This window comes from Ochotona curzoniae, unplaced genomic scaffold (genome assembly GCF_017591425.1).
Source record: "Ochotona curzoniae isolate NIBS_2020 unplaced genomic scaffold, NIBS_Ocur_1.0 contig_1014, whole genome shotgun sequence".
NCBI classification, from domain to species: Eukaryota; Metazoa; Chordata; class Mammalia; order Lagomorpha; family Ochotonidae; genus Ochotona; species Ochotona curzoniae.
The window spans coordinates 5,288,740-5,313,545 of NW_024464920.1; the positions used below are offsets into that span (position 1 = coordinate 5,288,740).

Here is a 24,806-nt window from a genome sequence, read left to right on the forward strand (position 1 = left end):
AAGGGGTGGGGACAGCCTCTTTCCCCACACCTCATAGGGGAAGGCACAGGGGGACCCCCAGACCCACAGACCTGTGGGGACTCAGATGAGAAGGCACAAGTATTCTAATATAAATAGCACAACCCTAGTTCCTTTTATTTAAAAAAAAAAAAAAAAAGGAATTTGTGTATTTGAATGGCAGGGGGAGAGAGTGATCCTGCATCTGTTGTTTACTCCGCAGACAGCCCCAACAGCCAGTTGCCACTACCACCCACCAGGCCTAAGCGAAGCGCCCAGAACTTGGTTTGAGCCTGGCACTTGGGTGGCAGCGTTGAATGTTGAATCAGGCACCTGGGCTGTCGCCTGCGGGCTTCCCGGGTGTATCGGAGGGAGGATGGGCAGGCAGTAGGGCAGCAGGAACTGGAACCAACCCTACCCCCAAGGGGATGTCAGCTTCACAAGAGACTCCTTGCAAAGCAGGTGAGGACCTTGGGACCCTGCGCCCACTTGGGAGACCTGGAAGAGGCTCCTGGCTTCGGATGGCTCAGTTCTGGCAGTTGCAGCCACCTGGGGAGTGAACCAGTGGACGGAAGATCTTTCTAATCTCCTTCTCTCTGTATATCTGCCTTTCCAGTGAAAATAAATAATTCTTAAAAAGGCAAAAACCCCAAAAACTTCCTGCAGCCCAGGCCCAGTTCTTCGCTCTTAGAGATGCTATGTCGAAGCAGACCTTCAAAAGATTCAGCCTTGTGGCTGGCTTCGTGGCATCCCACATCTACGACCTAGTTTGAATCCTGGCTGCTCTGCTTCAGATACAGTTCCCTACAGACGTACCTGGGAAAAAGCAACAGAGGATGGTCCAAGCCCTTGGACCCCTCCCTGCCACCCACACGGGAAAACTAGATGCAGTTCCTGGTTCCTGGATTCAGCGTGGTCTAGCTGCAGCCCTGGTGGTTGCAGCCATTCAGGGGGTTAGTGGGTGCATAGAATAGCTTCTCTACTTTTAAATAAGTAAATCTTAAGCAGACTTAAATGCATTCATTTTGCGGTGGGGACCCTTGAGTTTCAGGGAGGGCAAGAACTGACTCCGTTTCTGTGCGGTTGATCCTAAAGGTCAGACTCCCCCTCGTCCTCACCACCTCGAGTTCCGGCCCTCTCGACTTCCCGTATCTGTGGCGCAAAGCCTGGAGTTTTTGCTTTATCGGTTCGCGGTCTAGACATCTCCCCCGCCCTCCTTGAAATCCGGATCGAAGTCACACCGCAGGAGCGCCTGGCCTCGAGACGTTGGTTTTCCGTGTATTTGGCGCCGCCTGGTGGACTTGCAGCGAATCCTCAACTGCCGCAGCCGGTCTCCCAGTCCTTCTCGAAAAGATCTCCTTCCCTCAACACCTCTCACTGTTCCGGCCAGGTTTACCCAGCCGGGAGGAAGGAGAGGCTGTGCTCACTTCGCGCAAGCCCCGCTGCTTGCTTCCGACCCCATCCTCCCCTAACGACCCCCTTCTCTTCCTCATCCCCTTTCAAGCGCGCCGGGACGCGTCACCATCCATCTACGGACCCACCTGCTCCCCCACCCCGCACAGCCAGCAAGGACCGAGTCTGAGTCTGGGGAGGGGGCGAAGGACAGAACGAATCCAGACTTTATTGTGGGCGAGAGGCAAAGGGCTGGAGGCTGAGGGGCCGGGGTTGCTACATTGTCAAGCAGAAAGAGTTGATGGGGAGGGGGTCGGCCCGGTGGCCAAGCCCCGCTACCGGCTGGGCGGACGAGACGGAACCACGGAGGGTGGGGGGTGGGCTGTCACGCCCCCGCCCGACTTGTGCAGTGGAGGTGTGTGGGAGCAGGGCCGGCCACGAGGTCTAAGGACCAGGACGGGGTGGGTGGGGGTGCGAATCTTGCGGTCCGGGGCGGGGCGGGGGCGAGGCTTCTATTGCTTTTTGCTCACAGTTTTGCGGAAGGCGAGGCGGAGGGGGGCGGGGGTGGGCTTGGACTGGACACCCCCTGCCCCCCCTCGGTAACCCCTCGGGCGATGGGTGCTGGTGAAAAGAATGGAACCCAGACTGGGGAGGAAAGGGCGCGGGGGGCGGGGAAGGGTCCGTGGGGGGCATCTCCTTGGTCCCACCCGAGTGCCGGAGATGCCCCCCCAAGTGCTGCCCCCGGCGTCGGGTCCCGCCGGACCTGGGGCTGGGGCGTGGTGCGGGGCGCGCACAGTGAGGTCGCAGGCGGTAAAAGCAAAGTGCTTCTTCTGAGGGACCCGGGGTCCGCCTGCCCCCTCCCCCTGCGGAGGACGGGGGTGTTCACGGAAGCGCTTCAGTTTGGGGTAGGAGGCCGGAGTCCCAGAGTCCGCTTATTGCCAAGAAAATCCACTTCTGCCCCCTGGACCCTGACCATGGCTTGTGAACCCCGTTTTGTGCTAAGGTTTGGGGGGGAAGGGCTGGATGGACATGGCTTTTGGGAGAGGGGGTGTCTCCAAGGGGACTCGAGGGGATGAGACGGCCCCCTCCTGTTCTAGGGGAGAGGAAAGGGCAGGGGGCGGGGTTCCCTGAGATCTGGGGTGTTCCCCCCCTTCTGAAGCCCCCCTCCCCCGCTACCCCTCCCCTTTCCTGGAACCCCGTACCTCGGGGTGTGGGAGGGGGGAAGGAGAGACCGTTCAGGGAGTGCCGGGGGGAGGCCTGGGTCCCGGCTGGAGGTGGGGGGGTGAGTGGAAGGGGTCTGGGGTTGAGGTCAGTACGGGGAGAAGAGGATGGGGCCGTGCGCGGTCCGGATGGGGCCGGGGGCCGGGTGCAGCAGCGGGTGGGTGATGGGCGGTCCCTGCAGAAGAGGAGCGGCGGGAGCGGGGCGCAAGGACAGCGGGGAGCCCGCGGCCGCGGCCATGACGGCGGCCACCGCCAGGGGGCTGGGCAGCAGGCCGCCGGCCAGGGACTTGGGCAGCTCCTTGGAGAAAGTCAGCGTACCCTGAGGCGGGGAGAGAGGCGGGGAGCGCCTGAGAAGTCATCCCGGGGCCGGCCGCCGCCCTCTGCGCGCCTCCCAGCCCGCGCCCTCCCCTCCCCAAGGCCTCACCGCCAGCTCCGCGGCGCCTCGAGGCTTCTTGTGCCGGCTCAGGAGTGGGTTGGGCTTCCCGGCCACGCCGTCTCGGTGCCGCCGGCTGGAGATGTGCTGCAGGGGGTGGCAAGGAGGTGAGCGCAGGCCGTGCCCCCTCCTGGGGCTCCCTCCCCACTTCCTGGGTGCAGCTCCCAGCCTTCTTCACCCACCTGCTTCAGTTGGACCTCGGAATTGACCTTGACATTGCAGATCTCACAGTGGAAGGTTCTGTCCTGGGTGGGGGCTTCCGGCTCCCCGGGGGTGGGAGGCCCCAGGCGTGGGTAAGCCTTGATGGGCCCCAGCCCGCTCCGGGCCTCCAGAATGGTCTTGTGTTTAGTACCTGCGGTCCACAGACGGCAGGAGGCATGGGGTGGAGGACAAGGTCTCAGTGACCCCCCGCCCCATGCCCAGTTCCAGGCCCCTGGGACCCGCTCCAAACACGAGTGAGTCAGGACAGAGTCAGAGGTTGAAAGGAGCAAGATGGAGCGGGGAGCCATGGCAGGGAGGGGTGGTAACAGGGAAGAAAATTGGGGGTGGTCTTAGGGGACTCATGGATCTGGGGTGGTGGGCTGGGTGAAGCAGGGGACTCCATACCTTTGTTATGCGCCTCAAGCTGAGACAGGGAGTTGACGGCCACCTTGCACAGAGCGCAGTAGAGCAGCCGCTTGGCTTTCTCCTCCTCCTCTTTGCTACCCCCGGGCACCGAAGCTGCAGCCGGAGTGCCCCCTTCACCCTTGGCTATACCCCGGCTGCTCTCCGGGACGCTAGGAGGGGATGGGGAACCGGGCTGCTTCTCTGGGGATCCTGGGGCTGGACCCAGTCCATTCTCCATGGAAACTGCTGCTAGAGTGAGGATAAGGGGGGTGGGGTGGGGAGAAACATGGTGTTACCCCAGATGCCTCTCCCGGCTTGAATTTTTCACATACAGGAAACTCATCCTGATTTCCTTGAGGGCAAGAGCTCAGGGGTCCCCACCCTGTGAGAACATGCATGTTCTCATGCCCTGGGCCCGAGCCAGATATGATCCAGCTGCTGCAGGCTGGGTGTGAGACTGCAAGGCCTGGCTCACCCTTCATAAGCTGGGAATGGCCAAGGGGTCCAGCCCCACCTGGGATGAAACTGGCAACTTCCCGGCCAGTGTGAGAGCAAGCCAGAGTCCTGCTCAGGGGCCAGTGAGGCACAGCCAGGGCAGGGCAGGAGAAAGGAGAGGCAGGAGAGACACGGGCAGGCCTGGCGAAAGGGAGACGGAGACAGCAGAAGCAGAGGGGGAACAGGGAAGGGGCTGCTCTATAATTCATGGCTTGATTAAAGATGCACGGGCCCCAGGCCTGGGTGCTGGCTCGGGCCTCTGAGCAGGGGAAACACTAGTGCTCCCATTCTCGCTCCAGCAGCTGATCCAGTTTCCGGGTCAGAAGGAGGCCGTGGGGCAGGCAGGGAGTTGGTGAGAGGGGAGCGCCTGGCCCCTGCAGGTGTCCCTTTGGTGGTCCATCCTAAAACCCTCCTCTTTCTCCCTCTAACTTCTCTGGCATCATCCAGCCACATCTCAGTGTACACACCCACACCCACACCCCATTCTGGATGGGATTTCATGGTGTGAAAGCAAGGGAGGCACAGTTAGCCAGCCTTGTGTCCTCAGAAAAGGAAGAGAGAGACAGAGAGAGCAAGAACCTGGCTCCCAGGCTGGCACTGACATCCTTGCTCGTTCGGGTGGGACGGGAAGGATACCCAAGGATTAGGAGGAAGAAGGAGAGGCACGCCTCTCTGGACTTGGCTGTGACTGACATGTGATGTGCTAATCCCAGGATGACGGCTAAGTCCTCTCTGGGGACTCGCTGTCTTCCCTTCTCTCGGCTGGAAGTTTGGCCAAAGAGCAGCTCCACTGGCCCGGAGGGACAGAGAATCTGGAAGCATGGTGGAAACCTCAAAGACCTGAGCCCCTCACCCTCCCTCCACTTCCCAGGAGCGGCCTGGGTGTTCTCTGGCTCTCACCCCTCCCAGTTCCCTCCCTTGCCTGGAAGACCAAGGGAGCATGCCTTGGATGGGGTGGTTTCTTTTTCTTCCTTGGGGAGGTTTGCCAGGTGGCCTCAGCCTCGCCCTGGTCTGAGTCACGGGGCGGTGGGGAGGACAGACAGTGGGGACTCTGTTGAGAGGAGCTGGGGACTGGGTGACAGGATGGAAAGTGTGTAATCATTGTGTTTGGCTCAGGCCTTACCTGGGGTGGGGGGCGGCGCTAGGGACTGAGATAGAGAGAGGTGGGGGCAGAGGAGCATGCTGGGATCGGGGAGAGGCAGGCACAGGCAGCGATCAGGCTGGGGAGGGAGGTAGCCATCCATACCTGGACGGGGGGCTGCTGTGCCGTCCCCATTGGGAGGGCTGCTGCCTGGTGGGGCCGGGTCTCCAGGTTCCCGGGCACTGGGCTCCCTCCCTCTGGTCTTGGCCGCCTCGATGCCTTTGACTCGCCGGGCGTGGCGATTGCCCTTGTAGTGCGCCTCAGCCTGGCTCTTGACCAGGATGGAGGGGAAACATGGTGGCAGAGATGCCCTTTGATCTGAGGGCTCTCCTGGGGTTCCGGTTGTTCTCCTTCCCCCAGGGAGATGTGCAGCCCTGCTTCCTCCAGAGGTGGGTAGCAATGCTCACAGCAGCATGACAAGCTTGGGGAACACAGATCCCCCGCCCAGGCCTGTCCCAGGGGACTCCCAACCCATGGTAAAAGTCCTCCTCTGCCTGTGGGAGAAGCCCAGCCCCAGGCAGCCAGGCAGCCGGTGCCCTCCGAGACCCAAGGCCTTCCCCCCAGCCCCAGGATCCAGTCCCAGGAGCTCTGACGCCTGGCCTCTACCCTGGCGACTCCCCTGCTGGGTCTCATTTTCCCTGGAGGACCCTGGACCCAAGCCCAGCTCTGGAGACAGAGACAGCCGCACAGACAGCTGTCAAAACAGAGCAACTCACTGGGGGAGGGAGAGGGAGGAGAGAAGAGGGGAGAGGTGTCTGCTATTGGCTCCCTGTGCCCCAGGAAGTGGACCCAGGGCTGGGAGAGAGGATGCTTGTGGTGGGAGCTTACAGAGAAAACGAAGGCCTACTCCCCTCCTATGGGCACCCCCTGCCAAGAATGTACATCCTAGCAGAGGCCCAAGGTCACCCACACAGGCAGGAAGCCGGACAGCCCAGGGCTAAGCAGTGGTGTGCAGAGTGCAGCTGCGTGGTGTGTGTCTTTTGTGTGTGTGTACGTGTGTGTGTGTGGTTCATGCTGAGTAGAGAAACAGAACATGCCTCCAGTTTGCTCAACTCAGCAGAATGAGGTTCTGCTATTTTTCTCCAAAATCTTTCACAGCCTGCATCCCACAAGATCCCCACACGGAAGTCCCATTAAAGCCTCGGAGGGAGGCGATCTGGGAAGCTGGCTGCCCTGGGCTCCCGGCAGTTTCTGCCCTTGGTGATGATGGTGTGGGGGTCAGAACTTGTGTGTGACCTGCAGGTGTGGGGTGCAGTGTAGCGCTCTCATGGCCAGGGGAGGAATTCAGGAATATAGAGGAAAGTGGGGGGCTTGGGGAGGAGCTGAGCCAAAGACCTAACCCGGCCTTACACCCCATGGGAGGACCGGAGGGCTGGAGAGATGCCCCAGCCCCCGATCAGGGAGGGGGGGGCCTTTCCTTGTGTCACAACCTACAGTGACCGCTTCTCCGTTTCCAGTGGTCTCCCCGTGGCCTGCATCCCCCCTCCACAGCTCCCAGCTTCTGCTCCTTTGCTACAAGGGCCCCCACCCAATAGCTGGGCTTCTTACCTGGGAGTTGAAGCGAATTTGACAGACGTTGCAGGAAATGACGGGCCGCTTGGTCTTGAGCAAGGGTCCCCCAAAAGTGTGGGACAGCACAGCCTTCTGCACAGGGTCCATCTGCGGAGGCAAACTGGGGTGAGCTGGAAGCCGCGGCTCGAGCTCATGTCTTCCACTGCCTCCCTCCGCCCCCTGCAATGGCAGGTGCTCTTACACCAAATGTCCCAGAACCTCCTCTCATGGGCCTGCCACCATGGCTCGGTGGCTACATCCTCGTCTTGCAGGTGCTGGGATCTCATATGGACACCGGCTCATGTCCCGGTTGTTCCGCTTCCCTTCCAGCTCCCTGCTTGTAGCCTGGGAAAGCAGCCGAGGACGGCCCAAAGCCTTGGGACCCTGAACTCACATGGGAGACCCGGAAGGATTTATTTATTTTTATTGGAAAGTCAGATTTACAGAAAGGAGGAGATACAAAGAGAAAGATCTTCTGTCCGCTGGTTCATTCCCCAGATAGCCACAATGGCCAGAACTGAGCTGATCTAAAGCCAGGAGCCAGGAGCCTCTTCCAGGTCTCCCACACAGGTGCAGGGTTCCAAGGCTTTGGGTTGTCCTTGACTGCTTTCCCAGGCCATAAGCAGGGAGCTGGATGGGAAATGAAGCATCCAGGATACGAACCAGTGCCCATATAAGATCCTGGCACATGCAAGGCGAGGACTTTAGACACTAGGCTACCACACCAGGCCCCAAATAAATAAATCTTAAGGAAAAAAAAAAAAGGCCTTAACCTGGACTCTTGCCTTGGTGCAGAACAGCACGAGGCTCTAACAGGGTCACTTTGACCACTCTTCCATGGCTAGGTGGATCCACCAGAGTACCCCACATCCCAGGGCCCTCAGCCTAAGCCTGCGGACCCTTCTCCCCACCTCCCCCATTTTGAGATAAGACTCCAGCCTCACCCACTCTCCGGTGCCAGCAGATAAACATTCCCAACTTCTCATCTCAGCCCCAAGTCGCCCCTACATATTTGCTGGACCCAGGAAGGAGGGAGGCGGGGAGCAGGCCTTGGGCACAGAGTGCGGGGGGGGGGGGGGGCCCACCAGCTAATCCTGGGGGTCCAGGGATCTTCTGTTCGCAGATCAGCGGTGCTGGGGAAAGCAGGGCTGTGGGGCTGGGCGGGACCGAGAGCAGCCTCTGCCCCCGCCCGGGTCAGTCAGCAGATGTCCTGGCAGCCTCCTGCCAAGAGTTCACATGAGGCGGGAAGGGGCCGGGAGTGTCTCCGAGGCTGCTTGCTATCGGGTAGACAGCCAGGGCCTGGAGAGCAGCTTCCCAGAGCCGAGGAGGGGCCAGCCCGGAATGCGGCTGAGGCCAGGGTGACAGCTGAGACCTCTCCCCAGAACAGGACTGGCTCAAGGACTGGAACCCCAGCTTCCAGGTGCAGGGGGTCCAAGCAGGAGGCTGCTGCTGCTGGGTCCCCCCTACTCCCAGCAGTTCCAAGGAGAGTGTGGTGGGAGCTGGAACACCAAGCAGGGAAGGGTGGTAGATCGTGGGAAGCCCACACACCTTGTCTGTCCCCCAAGACTCTCCCTGGCTGGTAGGGTTCATGTGAAAAAGGCATTGATTGGGCCCGGCGCAGTGGCACAGTGGTTAAGGTCCTCGCCTTGCACGCCTGGGATCCCATATGGGCGCTGGTTCTAATCCCGGCGGCTCTGCTTCCCTTCCAGCTCCCTGCTTGTGGCCCGGGAAAGCAGTCGAGGATGGCCCAAAGCTTTGGGACCCTGCACCCGCGTGGGAGACCCGGAAGAGGCTCCTGGCTTCGGATCGGCATAGCATCGGCCATTGCGCTCACTTGGGGAGTGAATCATCGGACGGAAGATCTTCCTCTCTGTCTCTCCTCTCTGTATATCTGCCTTTCCAATAAAAATAAAATAAATCTTTAAAAAAAAAAAAAAGCATTGGTTTCTTCGGGATACCCGGGCAGTGACCCAGCTTCCTCTACTGTGCCTCAGTTGGGACGCGGGGGTGTGATGGACACATGTCCATCTCCTGACTCCCACCCATCCTGGGCTGGAAGCTACTCCCTTTTCCCTCCTTGCCAGCTTCCTAGAAGCTCCAGTCACACACCAGGAAAAGTCAAACAGGAGAGAAGAGTGTGTGTGTGTGTGGGGGGAGCAGGCAGGCTCTGCTCATTCCATGCCTGGGCGGAGTGTGAATGAGTGTCATGGTGTGTACAGCATTTGTGCATCAACATTTCGTCACTGGGGGCTTTGCCGCCGCCCCCAGGGGTCAGGCCAGGCTGCTAGAATCTTCAGCTGTGTGTCTATGTGTGAATATCTGCTGTTGCTGGCAGAAGGAGAGACAGACCACACGGGAGACAGGCTTCCATCAGAAAGGGGAGACGAACAGCTGTTCTTGGAAGCCCAGTCTCCAGGCCTCAGTCTTCCTAATTTAGAGACCCCCTCCTCCACAAACCTGTGCCCCTCTCCCACTCCCAGCCCTGGGTTCTCCTAACCCTTAAGTTTCCTCCAAAGCTAGGTGCGGAATAGGAATTCAACCCAAACAGAAACCCAATCGCAGCCAGGAAACCTAAGCCGGATGAAGAATAGGGAGACGGGAGCAGAATGGAAAGGGGGGGGGGAGAGCAGACTCCCCTGGGGTTCTGTTTGTACCCCAAGCTGCTCAAGAGGGGACCTGGGGGACCCCCGAGATGATCAGTGGACTGGCCACCCCAGCATCCATCCCCTTGAGAAGGGGTCCCAGCCCCACCTGGATGCTGAAGACCTCTTGCACAACCTGAAGCCCAGAGTGAAGTTCACAGACCCTCCTAGAGGAAGTCATGGTGGCCACGGCAGGTGGATCCTGGCCACCACCTCCAGAAGGGAGATGCCCGGGTGAAGAGGCTCCTGGGCCCAATCCCTGCGCAGGTGGAATGTGAGCCACGCTAGTGTTGCTCCAGGCCAAGGTCAGGAGGCCCTGGTGACCTAGATGAGGGCTCCCTGGGGAGGGGTGAGGCCAGCATCTCCCAGAGCCCCCCTCACTCCAGAGCCCCCTGCCCTGGGACGCTGGCCTAGACACTGCCAAGAAAGGTTGGCCTGCAGCGCCCTCCCACCTGACACCCCACACACAACGGCAGACATGAAGGGGAACTGCTCCCTAGAGCTGGGGCAGAAGGAATCAGGAAGGGCAAAGAGGAGGGGAGGAGGGGGGGAAACCAGATCAGGAGCAGGAGGGGGCGCTGGCCATGATTGTGTTTCCTTCCACTGCCCTTTATCTGATGGAACCAGCTGCCCCCGTGTGTCTCCCTGCGTCCCCAAGCCCCCAAATACAGGCGAGGATCTCAAGGGTGGGAAGACCCGAGGGACAGGGAGGACCAGACCAAGAGAGGGGTGACCGAAGAGCAGGTGGAAGCTGGCAGGAGAGGGATGCTGAGCAGGGGCCTGCGCTGGAGCAGCGTGGCGGTGTGCGGGCAGGTGTAGGACCTGATGGGAAGTCTGCAGGTTTGGGGTAGGAGGGGGGCACTCCAAGGACCTGGCAAGCAGAGGCAGGGGTACCCAGTGCCCTGGCAGCAGCCTGGAGAGGGGGGCGCCCGCTGGGGTCCGGGAGATTTTTGGTTCGAGCAGCGCGGCCTGGGGATGCGCCAAGGGGGAGGCAGTGGCCCCGCCGGCGATGGGGGGTGTGTGGGGGTGGGGGGCGCTGCGGCAGCCGGGGCCGGGGCGGGGGGCTTACCCTGCGGGACCCTGGGGGCCGCGGCTCCATGGCCCGGGGCGGCCGGCCCGGGCTGCGGGGTGCCAGGCCGGGCTGGGCCGGGCGGCCGGGGGACGCGGCGCTCGTGGCCCGGGCGGCTCGGGGCTGTGCGGCCCGGCCGGCCGGGAGAAGGGGAGGCGGCGCCGGCCGGGTCCGGAGCCCGCCCCGGAGGCGGGGCCGCGGGCAGGGGCGGGCACAGGGGGCTGGAGAGGCATGCAGGGGGGGCCGGGGAGAAAAAGAGAAAGGAGGAGAGGCGCTGATGTCCAGACGGCCCTTGCAGAAAGACCTTACCCTGGCCCAGGGGCCGCCCGGCTCAGCGGCAGGGCCAGTGACCGGATGACCTGGGCCGCCCCTACCCTGGGTCCCGATGTCCTCCACGGACGACCCTGCTTGTCCCCGCTTGGGTATTTCTGTTTGCGTTTGCCTCGTCCGCTGACGGCCAGGTCACCGAGTCCTGCCCGGGAGACCCTTGCCCAGCAGCAACCCGTGCACCGTCCCTTACAAGTCACCTCTGGCCCTGCGATTGCTTCCCAAAGTGCTTTCTCAGTCACCTCCCCGAAAGGTGGAGCCGGGCGGGGAGGAGGGGTCGCCAGCTCAAATAAGTAAATAAATAAAAATTTTAAAATAAAAACAAAAAACGACCTTAGCCGGGAGACGTCGTCCCTAGCCCCCTCCCACCTGCCTCCCTCGCCCGCCACCTGCCGGAGAGCCGAGGTCCCGAAGAGCCCCTGCTTCGTGCACGTGCTGCCCTCTGGTGGTCGCCCGGGGGAGCGGCACGGGGACGAACGACCCTCACTCTTTTCCCTTCACCTCATCCCTTCTCCACTTGCATCCCAAAGCCTGGGGTCTAGATTGGGGGGCGTCGGACGATAAAGTCGTGGGGTGACAGAAGAGCGAGGGGAGCCAGAGAGCTGGCGCAGAGTCCAAGAGGGTAGCAGCTGCCCCAGGAGGAGAGTCTGCTGTAGGCACCGGTACATGGCCCTTCCCTGTCCCCGACCCTACCCCAGGTAGGGACAGCCACATGCTGGGACTGCCATGGCCACCACCGCCTGGTGCTGATGGAGCCCTTGGAGCGTGCCAGCTTCCGTCCTGAGCCCTTGGCACAGATTATCTAATTTAATCATCAAACCGCTGCCTCAAGTAAGTGCCATTATGATTGTCATTTCATCGAGGAGGGACCCGAGGTTTAGAAGGGTTAAATCATTTGCCCAAGGTCATAAGCTAGTAAGTGAGGGATTTGATTTTAAACCCCGGGCAACCCTGTTCCAAAGCCATGTGCTTAGTGGCTTGCACGCTTCTTCCCGGGTCCTGCCTGCAGCTCTCCTGCAGTGCTGACTCCCCTGCAGAATCTGACACTCCACGCAGCCAGCCACACGCGCTCCAACCCCACAGGAGCCCGCGGCAGCCGGCTCCCCACTCCCTCCAGGGGCTCCTCCATTTCCGCTGTCATCGGAGCCCTCCCCTATTCCCAGTGCTGGGTCCTGCTTCCTCTCCAAGTCCAAGGTCTGTGCCAGGCCACCTTTCTCACTCTGATCTTTCCTTAAAATGCGGCCGTGGCATAATCATCCGAGCCAACACCGAGCGTTTGCTTTTTGCTGGACTTGGCTGTGATATCCTGCGGTCCCCTCCACCTTGCGCGTGGGTTTCTGTTCCTGGCTATCCCACTTTACATCTAGTGAAGTCCAGGGGCCTACCTAAGGTCACACAGCCAACACCCCGGACTCTCAAAGCCCGGGCTGATGCTGTACCCGAGGATGCTGATCCAGGCTCAGGGCTTTATAAATAGCTCTGCTAGAGGCGGTGCAGCCATGAAACCTTCCGCCATCAGAGGCCCCGGGTTGTTGACTTGCACCAGCTATGCAGCTGTGACCGCGGGCATGTCCCTTAACCACTGGATCTGCTTCTGCATCCACAAAATGCACGGAACAATTGATGCATAATGATGGAACAGTTGAGACCTAGGCGAAACCTGTCAGCTGTTGAAGTGGATGGTGGCAGGTTCTCCCTGCTTTTCCTATTCCAGGCACCCCCAATCAATTGCACATTCTCAAAGCCTCCTTTCTAGCCCTTCTTCATACGATTTGCTTCAGTCTGGTATGTTCTCTAAGGCCTCTTTCACAACCCCACCAGGGCTGGGTATTTAGCCTAGTGATTAAAGTGCTAGTTAAGTATAAACCCACATTAAGTTCTTGGGTTTGATGCTTGCCTCCTGTTCCTGCTAATGCGAACCCTGGGGGGAGGGGGTGATTATTATGACTCAGGTAAGTAGCTCCCTGCCACCCACAAGGAGACCTGGATTGACTTCTCAGCTCCCGGCGTGAGTCCCCACCCAGTACTGGTCATTGTGGGCATTATGAGGCATGAAACGGTGACTAACAGCTCTGTGTGTCTCTCAAATAAACGTAAAATGTTTAAAAAAATAATTGGACCTGGTGCTATGGCTCAGTGGCTACACCTTGCATTCACCGGGATCCCATAGGGGTGCTTGTTTGTGTGCTGGCTGCTCTATTTCCCTTCCAACTCCCTGCTTGTGGCCTGGGAAAGCAGTGGAGGATGGCCCAAAGCCTTGGGCTCCTTCACCTGCATGAGAGACCCAGAAGAAGCTCCTGGCTCCTGGCTTCAGATCAGTTCAGTTCTGACCCTTGCAGCCGTTTGGGGAGTGAATCAGCAGATAGAAGATCTTTCCCTTTATCTCTCCTTCTCTCTGTAAATCTGCCTTTCCAATAAAAATTAAATAAATATATATTTTTTTAAAGATTTTTTTTATTGGAAAGGTGAATCTACTTAAAAAAGGAGACAGAAAGAGAAAGATCTTTCATCTGCTGGCCCACTCCCCAACTGGTCACAATGGCCAGAGCTGAGTGGATCTGAAGCCAGGAGCTTCTTTGGGGTCTCTCATGCAGGTGCGGGGTCTCTCATGCAGGTGCAGGGTCTCAAGGACTTGGGCCTCTGCTGCTTTGCCAGGCCACAAGCAGGGAACTGGATGGGAAGTGAAGCAGCTGGGACACGAACCAGTGCCCATATGGGATCCTAGTAGTTGCAAGGCAAGAATTTAGCCACTAAGCTATTGCACTGTGCCCAAAATAAACCTTTATTGTTATTATTGAAATATTTATTTATTTTTATTGCAAAGTCAGGTATACAGAGAGGAGGAGACAGAGAGGAAGGTCTTCCGTCCAATGATTCACTCCCCATGTGACCACAACGGCTGGTGCTGTGCCGATCCGAAGCCAGGAGCCAGGAACTTCTTCCAGGTCTCCCATTCGGTGCAGAAACCCAAGGCTTTGGGCCATCCTCAACTGCTTTCCCAGGCCACAAGCAGGGAGCTAGATGGGAAGCGGGGCTGCTGGAATTAGAACTGGCAGCCATATGGGATCCTGGTTTGTTCAAGACGAGAACTTTAGCTGCTAGGCCACTGTGCTAGGCCCTATTATTCTTATTTTTAATAATTAAAAAAGCAAAGTGTTAGGGAGGGAGAGAGAGAGAGATTGAGAGAGACAAGGAGAGATCTTTCACTTACTGGTTCACTCCCTAGATGGCCACACAGTTGGGGCTGAGCCAGAGGAAGGCAGGAGCCTGGAATCCCAGTTGGATCTCCTCTGTGAGTAGCAGGGGCCTGTAAGCGTGGGCCGGTTTCTGCTATCTGGCTAGGCATGTTAGCAGGGAGCAGAACCAGCAGAAGCAAAGCTCCCTGCCAATGTGCCTGCGAAGAGAGCAGGCTACCTGAGTGGGCCCTGCACCCATATGGGAGACCCAGATGAGACTCCTGGCTTCTGGCTTTTGCCTGGCCCAGCCCTGACTACTGTGGTCATTTGGTGAATGAACCAGCAGATGAAAGATCAATTTCTTTCTCCTTCACTTTCTGTAACTGCCTTTCAAGTTAACTCATTTTTTTAAAAAGTGGAGCACACGGGACTTGAACTGGCACTCAGACTGGATGTCAACATTGCCAGTGGCAGATGAATCACCTGTGTCACCACACTGGTCCCATCAAATAAAGTTTTTTCTTTTAAAGATTACTTGAAAGGCAGAGTTAGAGAGAGGGAGAGAGAGAGATCTTCCATGTGTTAGTTCGCTTCCTAAATGCCTGCAAAGACCAGGATTGGGCCAGCTGGAAGAAGCTGGGATAGAACCAGCACTCTGCTGGGATATTGCTGGAGTTAAGGCACGGTTGAACTCACTGTGTCATCACAACAGCTCCAAATAAATATATTTTAAAGAATCCTACTGGGTCCTGTGGCAATGGCTCAATGGCTAAATCCTCACCTTGAACGCGTCAGGACCCCACATGGGCACTGGTTTGTGTCCCAGTTGCTCCACTTTCCCTCCAGCTCCCTGCTTGTGGCTTGGGAAAGCAGTCAAGGACGGCTCAAAGCTTTGGGACCCTGCACCCACATGGGAGATCCGGAGGAAGTTCCTGGCTCCTGGCTTCGGATTGGCTCAGAACTGGCTGTTGCGGTCACTTGGTGAAAGAATCAGGATGGAAGATTTTTCTGTCTCCCCTTTTTCTGTAAATCTACCTTTCCAATAAAAATAAATAAATCTTTAAAATAAATACAAATAATTTATTCATTTATTTTTTTTAATTTATGTTTATCACAAAGTCAGATATACAGAGAGAGAGGAGGAAAGACAGAAAGGAAGATCTTCCGTCCAATGATTCACTCCTCAGGTGACTACAACGGCCGGTGCTGCGCTGATCCGAAACCAGGAGCCAGGAACTTCCTCCAGGTCTCCCACGCAGGTGCAGGGTCCCAAGGCTTTGGGCTGTCCTTGACTGCTTTCCCAGGCCACAAGCAGGGAGCTGGGTGGGAAGTGGAGCAGCTGGGATTAGAACTGGTGCCCATATGGGATCCTGGTGCGTTCGTCGCCGGGTTCTCATTTATTTATTTGACAGCCAGAGTGATGGGAGGCAGGGGGAAGAGAGAGCGCCTCCAATCTCTGATTTACTCCTGCAGATGGCTGCAGTATCCAGGATGGGGCCAGATCACAGCCATGGGGGTCTCCTACCCTGGGTGGCAGGAAATTAAGAACTTGGAGCCAATATCGGCTGCCTGCCAGGTGCAGTAGTAGGGAGCTGAGGTGGGATTCAATCTCAGGCACTCATGCACAAGAAGCAGGCGTCTCAAGTGGAGGCTTAACCTGCTGTGCCCATTAGGGCACCTGCCTGCACTAAAAATTGCTTGAAACCCAATTCCTATGTCACAGCTGCCTTCTTTCTCCTGGTGGTGCTCGCTAGCACCGCCACATCTGGCACATCTTTCTTGATGCTCCCTGTGGGCTCTCTTGCCAGCTGCCTGTGGTGACACAGCTCGTCTCACTTTATAGGCTGCTAACTCGTTATCTTTCCCACCAACCATGACACTGTCAGGGCACTGACACCAGGCCCACTGCCCAGCAAAAAGTTGATGCTCAAAAAAATTTATATATCTATCTATCTATATATATATATAGATAGATATATATATAGATAGATAGATATAGATATAGATATAGATATAGATATAGATATAGATATAGATATTGTTAAACTGAATCTTCGTGTCTCTTCCATGATATTCTTACTGGCCTCCATTTTGCTGTCCACACATCCACCCTTCTCTATTGAACTTCAGCTCCTTCAGGACAGGATGGCCTCATGTTTAAACTGTGGCTCCTGGTATCTAGAATGGTGCCTTGCTTACTGGAGGGGCTCACTTTCCTTTTCTGTGAAATGAGGGTAATAACGACAGCCCCCCCCCCCCAGAGGATTGCTATAAACGATATGTAAAGCACCTTGGAGGCTTCTGAGGGTGATGCAAATGTGGGCTTGGCTTACTGGGGGGAGCAGCTGTGTTGTCAACAGAACTCGGTCTAGGGTCTTTGCGTGGGTCCCTATGCACCTCAGGTACCTGCTCAGTCAAGGGATGTGGAGGACCACCGTCCTCGGAGCCGCAGTCCTGCTTCGGTCCAGCAACACTGCACCTGTCTGTCTCGCTGGACTGGCAGCAGGACCCAGGGCAGCTGCACAGAGATGTGTCCCAGTACGTGCTGTGGGGGGTGGCTATGATCTGGGGGGGGACTTATTTGAATAAGAGGCTCTTCCCGTCCCCCACCACACACACCCCTTTAGTGGCAGTGTACTTCCCAGGCCTCCCGGGCCATCAGTCTGCAGGACAGGTTGGGCTCCCTGGCTTACCGGTATACCAACACACATGCTCTAAGTAACCTCAGCACCTCCACCCAGACTGACCTCCTCCAACCTCTGCCTCTGTCAGTGGTGACTTCTTCTTCCCAGTCCCAGAGGCCAGAGCCTTCTCCGAGTCATCCTTGCCACATCCTCTCCCTTCTGTCTCACCCCGCAACACCAGCCGGTCACTACGGCCTGTCCTCGCGTGTCCCTGAGATGCCTTCCCAATCTTGCGTTGCGCTCCTCTCACCCTCACACCAGCCCAGCTTGCCCTGCACGTTCACAGGGTGGCGACACTCTCCCAGCTGGCCACCCTCTGCTGGCCTCAGCCGAGCCACGCTCCACACCTGATCACCGTCCTTACCCAGTCCGTCTCTTGCTCAAGAACAGGCAGACGCTCCCTATTTCTAACCATGTTAGCCCAGGTAGTTAGCCTGCTCACTCCAGAGTGGGCGTGGTGGAGTTGAAATTTACCATCAGGCCGAATTGCTTGCTCCTTCCCGCCCCTCTACCATCTCCCTACAGCCCCCAGCCATCCACTGGCCTCTCATTGCCTCTCCAGCTGGCAGGGCGATTTGCTGGTAACTCACATAAGATACTCAGCACCCACAGTAAGCACTGCTTTTGCTGCTCATGGTACATAGCAGGTAGCAGACACTTCCGGAAGTGAGGAAGATGAGGTTGAAAGGGGAGGGGGTGAGGAATTGGGATCAGGAGGAGTGGGTGTAGGGCAGAGAGGGAGGATGCTCCCAGGAAGTTGCGCTACTCACGGTGCTGTAGTTGCTGAACAGGCCCAAGGCAGGGGCGGGCTCCAACGGGAACGGTAGGATCTGCTTGAGGTCCAGCGGGGGCTGCATGATGGGGGGCTGCCGGAGCAGAGGGAGGGGCCCTGCCCGGCTCAGGCTACCTGGAGGGCAAAGAAAACCTTCCGTGGGGTGGGGAGATTGCAGCATGGCGACCCACCCCCACCACACCAAGCCTGTTTGTCCCACTCGCTAGATGGAGTCGCCCCACTCAGAAGTGTGGCTCCCCCCGTGTGTGCATGGGCCCTCGTGCACACACAGACACACACGTACATGTACTTGTCCGTGGCTGGCTCTGGGAGGGCGCAGGGTGCAGCACTGGCCTTCCTTCTAGCTGGTTTTCACTTCCCCCTCCTCCTGCCTCCCTCCCCCTCGACCTTCAGGCGTTTTACACACCCAGGAAGGGCTGAGACCTCTGCGGACTGCCCGCTGGGCCAGCAAGCCCAGACCTGAGCCTGTGGCCTCTCCTCTGTGCTGGTTAGCTATCCCCCGGGGGAGAAGCACAGTCCAGTGGGTGAGCGCTCCAGGCCACTGCCTACCAGGAAGGGGGCTGCTGACCCCCTGCCCATGCCACTGCTTGTGGTTAGGATTTTGTCCCCATCAGTAGATGACAGTGACTCTGGCAGGTTCCCCTCTGTGCCCCCCCCCACCCTGGGCTGTTCTTAAGAGCCCCTTGCCAGCTTCCTCCACCTCCCCATGGCCCTGGGTCTCACCCACAGTGCTCAGCTCCGGCTCTGCAGGAGGAAGCACCAGCCAGGCTCTGGGAGGGGAATGCCTGGCTCTGACCCCAAGGGGAAATGAGAGTCAGGGCCAGTCTCCTCCGAACCTATTTCTCCTCCCTGCCCCCCTTCACCTCCGCTGCAGGCTTCTGGGAGAATCTCCACTAGCCTCTGAGAGGGGCAGCCCACCAAAGGTGCTTGGGACCCTTCTGGCCTGCCACTGGCCCTGGCCTGCTGTCAGCAGTTGGGAAGCACAGGCTGCCCTGGGCTGCTCCAGCAAGCCCTTGCCAGCAACCGGGGTGCCCAGGAACAATGGTGATCTCAGGAGGTTGCGTGCCTGGCCCCAACCTCCCCTGACCTTTACTAGAGCCCAGGTCTCTAACCCCCCACGTTCCCAGAGTTCTTTTCCAGTCCTCTCCTTTTCTTGCCCTTTTTTCCTACCTTTGGTTTCTGCAGCCTGCTGCCCCCAGGCAGTGGCCTGGCCCTGGCCCCCCAGGGGCCTGGGCCTGACAGCGTCCCCTTCCCTCGGTTCTGCCCTCTGCCCCCTCCCTTGCCAGCCCCCTCCCCTCCCAGCCCAGTTAGTAGAATCAACCAATCAGAGTCCTGGAAAAGTGGGGCAGAGGGGAGGGCGGGGGATCAGGGATTAGGGGAATCTGAGGCGAGAGGGAGGGGGTGGGGAGGGCCCAGGCACAGCTGGGGGCAGGGAGCTGGTCCAGAATGGACTGCAAGGGTCTGTGTGTGCCACCCAATGCCAAGGCTGGGATGGCTGGGATGGCTGAGGCAGAGAGGGGTCCCAGGGCTGCAGGGAGCAGGAGCTTCAGGCTAGGGTAGGGTGCTTGACTTTGGCCTTGGAGCACTTGGGGGTGGTGGTGTCTGGGAGCCTGTGTGTGACCTTCCCTCTCATGTGCGACCTTCAGGGTTGGAATGGGGTGTGGGGAAAATGAGACAACATACACGCACACACAGGGCACATGGCAAAATGAGCAAGCGAGAAGGTGGCAGAGTCGAGGCAGAAAGGGTCACTGAGTCAAGAAAGACCTATAGAGGGCACAGGTGGAGCAGCACGGTGTGCTGTGCCCCTTCTGGCAAGCTGAGCCTGGAGCTAGGATGGGCCAGGACAGCCGCATAGGGAGTGGAGGAGAGGAGAGGAGGGTTGGTGGAGGGTCATTTCCCTCCCTGCAATATCTCCCCATGGTTGTTCCCCTCTGAGCCCCACCTCCCACCCAGGCCTGCCTGGCACACAGGGCCAGGGCAGCCTTAACGAGCCCCAGGCGGCATCAAGAATGGTGAGAGAAACCTGAGCGCTCCCAGCGTCCCCAGCACCCAGCACCCACCCCAGCAGCTGGCTCTGGGCTGGCGCTTGCCCTGTCCGGAGCTGCAGCTGGGCTTTCTGGCTCCTTTCCCCAGCTGTGGGCTGGCTCCAGATGCCCACCCCTCACACCCGGGCCTAAAGGGGAGAGCTGGGTTGCCAACAAAACCCAGAGGTGCCTCCCCGTGGCACGTTGTGAACTCCACATCCGGTCACCTCTAGCCTTGGCGGTAGCTCAGTGGGGAGGTGCCCATGATCCTGGGAAGTGGTTTGTAAGATTTTTTTTTTTTCTTCCCCTCCTCGCAACATCAACACCAAGGAAACAGAGACTGAGAGAGGTGAATGAACTTGGCTGCTGTCACACAGCTTCTAAGCACTGGGCTGAGATTCCAATCAGGACCCATTGCACTCCATGGCAAATGATTTCTCTGCTACACTGCTCCCGAAGGGCTCGAATTTAATGCAAGATCAAGGGAGGAAGTAGGGGAGCCTGGTCCGTGCACTTTCTGGCCTTGACATCCTCATACACTGCCCTACCCAGCTCGGAGCCACTGAGGTCCCATGGCCAGCAACTCACCTTTTCCACTGATGAGAGTCATGGCGTGTGTGCGTGTGTGTGTGTGTGTGTGTGTGTGTGTGTGTGTGTGTGTGTGTGTGTGTGGCGGGGAGGGGAAGGGTGGAGAGCAGAAGCAGGAGATGGAGGTGACAAGAAGGCAGAGGGAGGGAGGGAAGCAAAGGAGGGCCATTAATTGGATCCTCACTGGCTCCTGAGAGCCAGGAGGGGGCGGAGGGACAGAGCTGGACAGGCCCCAGGCTCCTCCCCTCTTCTCCTGGGGGGTCACAACTATTGCGACTATTGGAGGGCTAACTATATGTCAGGCATGTGTGGTGGCACACCAGCTCGCAGCAGCTAGGTGAGCTGTGAGTTCCTGGGACTCTCAGTCGGCCAGCTAACAAACCGCACCTGCCAAATAAGAGCTGGTGAGAGGACAGGAGAGAGCTAGGCGAGAGCCCGATGAAAGGCTGTCGAGCCAATGGGCCTTCACCCTCCTGATTAGGCACGCTGTGTCTGAGAGATGGGGAGTTACCTGGCCACAAGGCTGCACAGGTTGCTGAGGGGTTTCAACCTGTGTGTCTTGGCTGCAGAGACACGGCTTTCGGATGCTATGCCTTTCCAGGTAGACGGGAGGGAGAGAAACAGATGAGGCTACAGGAAGGGCTGGGGAAGCAGGCACTCAAATAGGAAATGCAGGGCTTCTGACATCTGGGTGGGCGAGTGTGTCTGGCATGGTAGTAGCAAGAGATAGATGGCAATTTGCAGTGTGTACGTGTGTGGGTGTGGCTCCTAGGTTGGCCAGGGTATGGCGGCTCTGGGGCATGGCTGGGCCAGGCCATTCCAGAGGGAAGCTCATTAGAGTAACCACCTGCAGCAGCTAGGGCCGCACCCAGCTCCATGAGGGAATTGCTACTTGCTTTACCCAGGGCAGCTCCCAGCACGCTGCGGAGGGGCTGGGCCGGCAGACCCAGCTTTCGCGTTCTACTGACCCTATCCAGACTGGCCAGACTGAGCCACACGCGGCACCTTCCCTCCGTGGAGCTGGGTTCTGCTCTTTTCTCTTTCTCTCTTCCCCCAGAATGTCTGGCTGGGTCTGGAGGAGACCCAGGCCTCTTGGCTGTTTCAAGGCAGGGCTGGGGCGTCCAACCCTTGGCGGGATGGGACGGGAGTGTCTGGTGAGCTGGCCCAGGGAGTGGTCGCTCTGAGGGAGCAACGGGAGCCAGGCAGAGTGTCAGGGAAAGGCTATGTGGCACAGACAGAGCCAGGATGGGACTGGATCAGATGGTGAAGGCATGCAGATAGCGAGGGGTCAAAGGTGGCAGAAAGCCCAGGTTCCCCACTCAGTTTAAAAATGGGAATTAGGCTCTGGAGCTAAGGTGGGACTTGAGATCTGATCTCCTGGCCTTTCCGTGCATGTTTTTACCTTTGGGGTTTCCTCACTTCTTCCCCCAAGAATGTCTAACTGAGGGAAGGCCTCCAAGCCTTGGGGATCAGTCCCCTTGTGCCTCAATTCCTCCATCCTGGCGGAGGCAGGCTCAGGGCTGCAGCCTTTGAAGCCACAGATGAAAGAGACAAGGGGCTGATTATGAACTACTCAAAACATCTTCCCTAATAACCCCAGGGGGAGGTGGGGGGAGGGGGAAGGGCCGGGCACAAAGGGAGGAGGGGCCCAGGAAAGGGAGGAAGCAGGGAGAGCTCTGGGAAATCTTTCCCAACCTGAAAGGGCTTCCTCCTTGGCCAGCCCCAGCCCTCTGTGAGTGGGGCACTCTGGGAGGGGCAGGTGAGCAGCGAGCTGCCACCTTAAGGCAGGCCTAGACTCTAGGTTCAAGCCTACAGGTAGGGTTACTTGCTGGGTGCCGATACCCTGGAGGGCCCTTCCAGGGCCACTCCGCAAGGGGACTCAGGGGACCTCAGCATGCGTATTGGTCCTGGCACCTTCCCCCAATAGTCGCCCCAACTGCCCAGGTGGGAGGGAGATTGGTAACCAATCTCAGGGTCTTTGGACCCAGCCACCTAGTTGAGCTTCTCCCAAGCAGCGCCAGTCTGACTCAACCACCTTCCCCCTTGCCCCATCCCTTTGTGGACAGGAAGAGGCTGCTTCTGGGCCCAGGGCCCAGGCTGGAGCCAGAGGGCAGGCCCTCGTGCAAGTGGGAGCAATGTGGAGCGTGTGTTCTGGGGAACCGGTGCTGGTGGAGGGGTGGGGGTGATGGAGGGGTGGGGGCGATGGAGGGGTGGGGGCGGGATCTCTGCCCTTGCTGGAACTCCTTGGGAAGAGCGCAGGTGAGCAGTTCTTCATTCCTGCCTTCATTCATTGACTGGATGCAGGGCTGGGTGGAGGGAACAGGATCCTAGGTGCTGAGAGAGGATGAGGAGGTGATGACAGAAGGGCAAGAAGACAGGCAGTGGGAAGTCAGAAAAGACAGCTCCAGGAGGGGTGGGGGAGAGAGACGGCCAAGCCCTGGGGCCATCAGCATGGAGCCAGGTGTCCCCGCTGAGGGGCAGGAAGACCACAGGTGTCTGGGTCTGCTAAGGGGGGGGGGGGTCCCAGGAGCAACAGGGCCCAGGAGGCTGCCCCGCCAGGGCTGGGGGCAGAGGTCAGAGCTCCGCGGGGTTGCTGTGGACCATTGTGGAGGCCGAGGAAGGCAGGGGCCTGGAGCCAGGGCTGATGCGGAGGAGGATGGAGCCCAGCTAGGCCCTCTCCTCCCCCATCCCCGGGGCTCCCTTCCCGATGTAGGTCATGAGGATGGGGTGGCTGTGCCTGGCGGCTGTCAGAGCCCAGTGGGAGTTCCCCTCCCCCAGCCTCCCCGCTCCAGGCCGCCCCTCCCTCTCCTGGCGCCCCCGGCCCAGGGTAGGGAAGCAGGGGGGAGAAGAGGAAAGGCAAGAAGGAAGGGTTCAGGCAGTGAGAGGGAGCGAGACTGGGGCAGGTCCCGGCGTGTTGGGGCAGGATGGCTGCGGAGACGCGGATCTGGGCCGCAGGGGCGCCTGCGGGGTGGACACCTGCCCGCCCCCTCCTCTCCCCGGCCCCAGGTCGCCAGCCCTCAGGTTCCCACCTCCCACCGCACTCACCTCGAAGCTCGCCCCCCACCGCCCACCCTCCCCCGTCCCCCACTTCCTCCTTCCCCTCTTATTCTGGGCCCAGGAGGATGTCCGAGTGTTTCGGGCTAAGCGAAGGCTGAAGGCAGGAGCTGGGGAGGGTTGGGGGGCCCGCTGGGCGCCTCCCCCCAACTACAGCAGGCGGGGAGCGCCCCCTCCCCCATCGCTCGTAGACGGGTCTCGTAATATTCATGAGCCTCATGAATACGCAATGTCCTCATTATGGGGCGGGGGTCTCGCTCGGCCCTGCCTCCCCCTCGGCCGTTGGCTCGCTGGGCTGCAGGCAGAAGCAGCAGCTCGGAAAAAAGGAGGCCAAGAGGGGACCCCAGATGTGGAGCCAGCTGAAGGGGGAGGGGGCCCGGTCGCTGACGGGCGGGCGGCCGCAGTCACCGCGGTGTCGGGAGGTTGGGGGGGCAGGGGTGACCCATGGCGAGGGGGTCCGGGAGCCAGGAGCCCGGAGCCGCAGCGCGCACTCACCGAGGATCATGCTGGGGACCCGGGCGCCCGGGGTTCCGCGTCGCTCTGTCCCGGGGGCCGCTCTGGCTGGGCTGGGGGTGCGGGGGGCGGAGCCGGGGAGGAGCAGGGAGGCCGGCCGAGGCGGAGCGGGGGCGGGGCCCGCAGCAGGTGAAGCGGGGAGGAGGGGACCCGGCTCCCCGGCTGCCCCTCGCCTCCGGGGGTCCGCGGCGCCCCTGCGGCCGGCACCGCCACGGGGCGTCTGCGAGGCCGGAGGGAGGCGAGCGCGGCAGCAGCTGGAGGCTGACGCCTGGGTTCCCGGGAGGGAAGGGCTGGATGTGAGGGCGGGAACCCGCGCACTGGGCTGGTATGGGCCGCGCAAGGAGAGGTCACGGAAGGTCGGGGGCCGGGAGACTGTCTTGGGTTCTAGTTTGTCGTGTTTGGACTTCAGAGAAGGCTGTCCCCCTCCCCAGAGGGGACGGGGTGGGGCGCTGGTCTCAGAGGGGAGCTGCAGCATTGAAGCTGGGTCCCAGGTTGACCTCTGGCCAGGTCCTTAGGGAAGGTCTGAGCGGGCAGGCTGCCTTCCAGGACTCGTGGCAGTGGAAAGAGACGCTTGCAACAGACACCATCAGGGCAACTGGAAGATCCAGATCTGAGGGAGGCACAACCGGGCAGATGACTTGCACCGGAGCTGGGGTGGGAGGAGGGAGCAACCGTCCCTCCCACCCATCGCCTTAAATCCAAGGCTTTCCCTACCAAGGTGGTGGGGGGAGGACTTGGGGACAATGTCTGGACAGAGGGGACTCCGGGACACTCGGATGAATTCTTAGGGCCCCCAGCACAGGCTGGAGTCTGGTAGTCTGGCTGCATCTGGGGAAGGCGCAGCTGCTACAGCCCGAACCTGTCTGTACCTGCCTCAGCGGGAGGGAGGGCTGGTGGCAGGCGGCTCTCCCACAATGCCAAGCAGCCAGCGTCAGGCCAACTCCAGCCAGAGGGAAAGGAGGTGTGTGAGTTGGAGCCAGACACGGCGGGGTGGAGGGAGGGTGGCAGCTGAGAGGAGGAAGAGAATGGAAGAGTGGTGGGCCTGGAGTCATGGAACAATGTGGAGGGGAGCCTGGCCTCGCCTGGTTTTATAGGGC

General features: G+C 59.4%; 1 protein-coding gene across 5 annotated transcripts; it reads right to left on the reverse strand.

Annotated features, from left to right (window-relative positions):
• Positions 1-1,598: 1,598 nt before the first annotated feature.
• ZNF385A (zinc finger protein 385A) lies at positions 1,599-23,755 on the reverse strand. Of its 5 annotated transcripts, XM_040989373.1 has the most exons (8): positions 23,692-23,755; positions 17,505-17,641; positions 6,834-6,944; positions 5,391-5,556; positions 3,650-3,892; positions 3,226-3,395; positions 3,035-3,130; positions 1,599-2,929 (listed from the first exon to the last, which is right to left on the reverse strand). In XM_040989373.1, the coding sequence occupies exons 1-8, from the start codon at positions 23,699-23,701 to the stop codon at positions 2,699-2,701; spliced, it is 1,164 nt and encodes a 387-aa protein (XP_040845307.1). In that variant the 5' UTR covers positions 23,702-23,755; the 3' UTR covers positions 1,599-2,698. The 5 variants fall into 5 exon arrangements, with proteins under 5 accessions (XP_040845307.1, XP_040845327.1, XP_040845321.1 ...); XM_040989393.1 differs by lacking the exon at positions 3,650-3,892; XM_040989387.1 differs by lacking the exon at positions 23,692-23,755 and having other exon boundaries at positions 3,650-3,895; positions 17,505-17,635.
• Between the last annotated feature and the right edge of the window lie 1,051 nt (positions 23,756-24,806).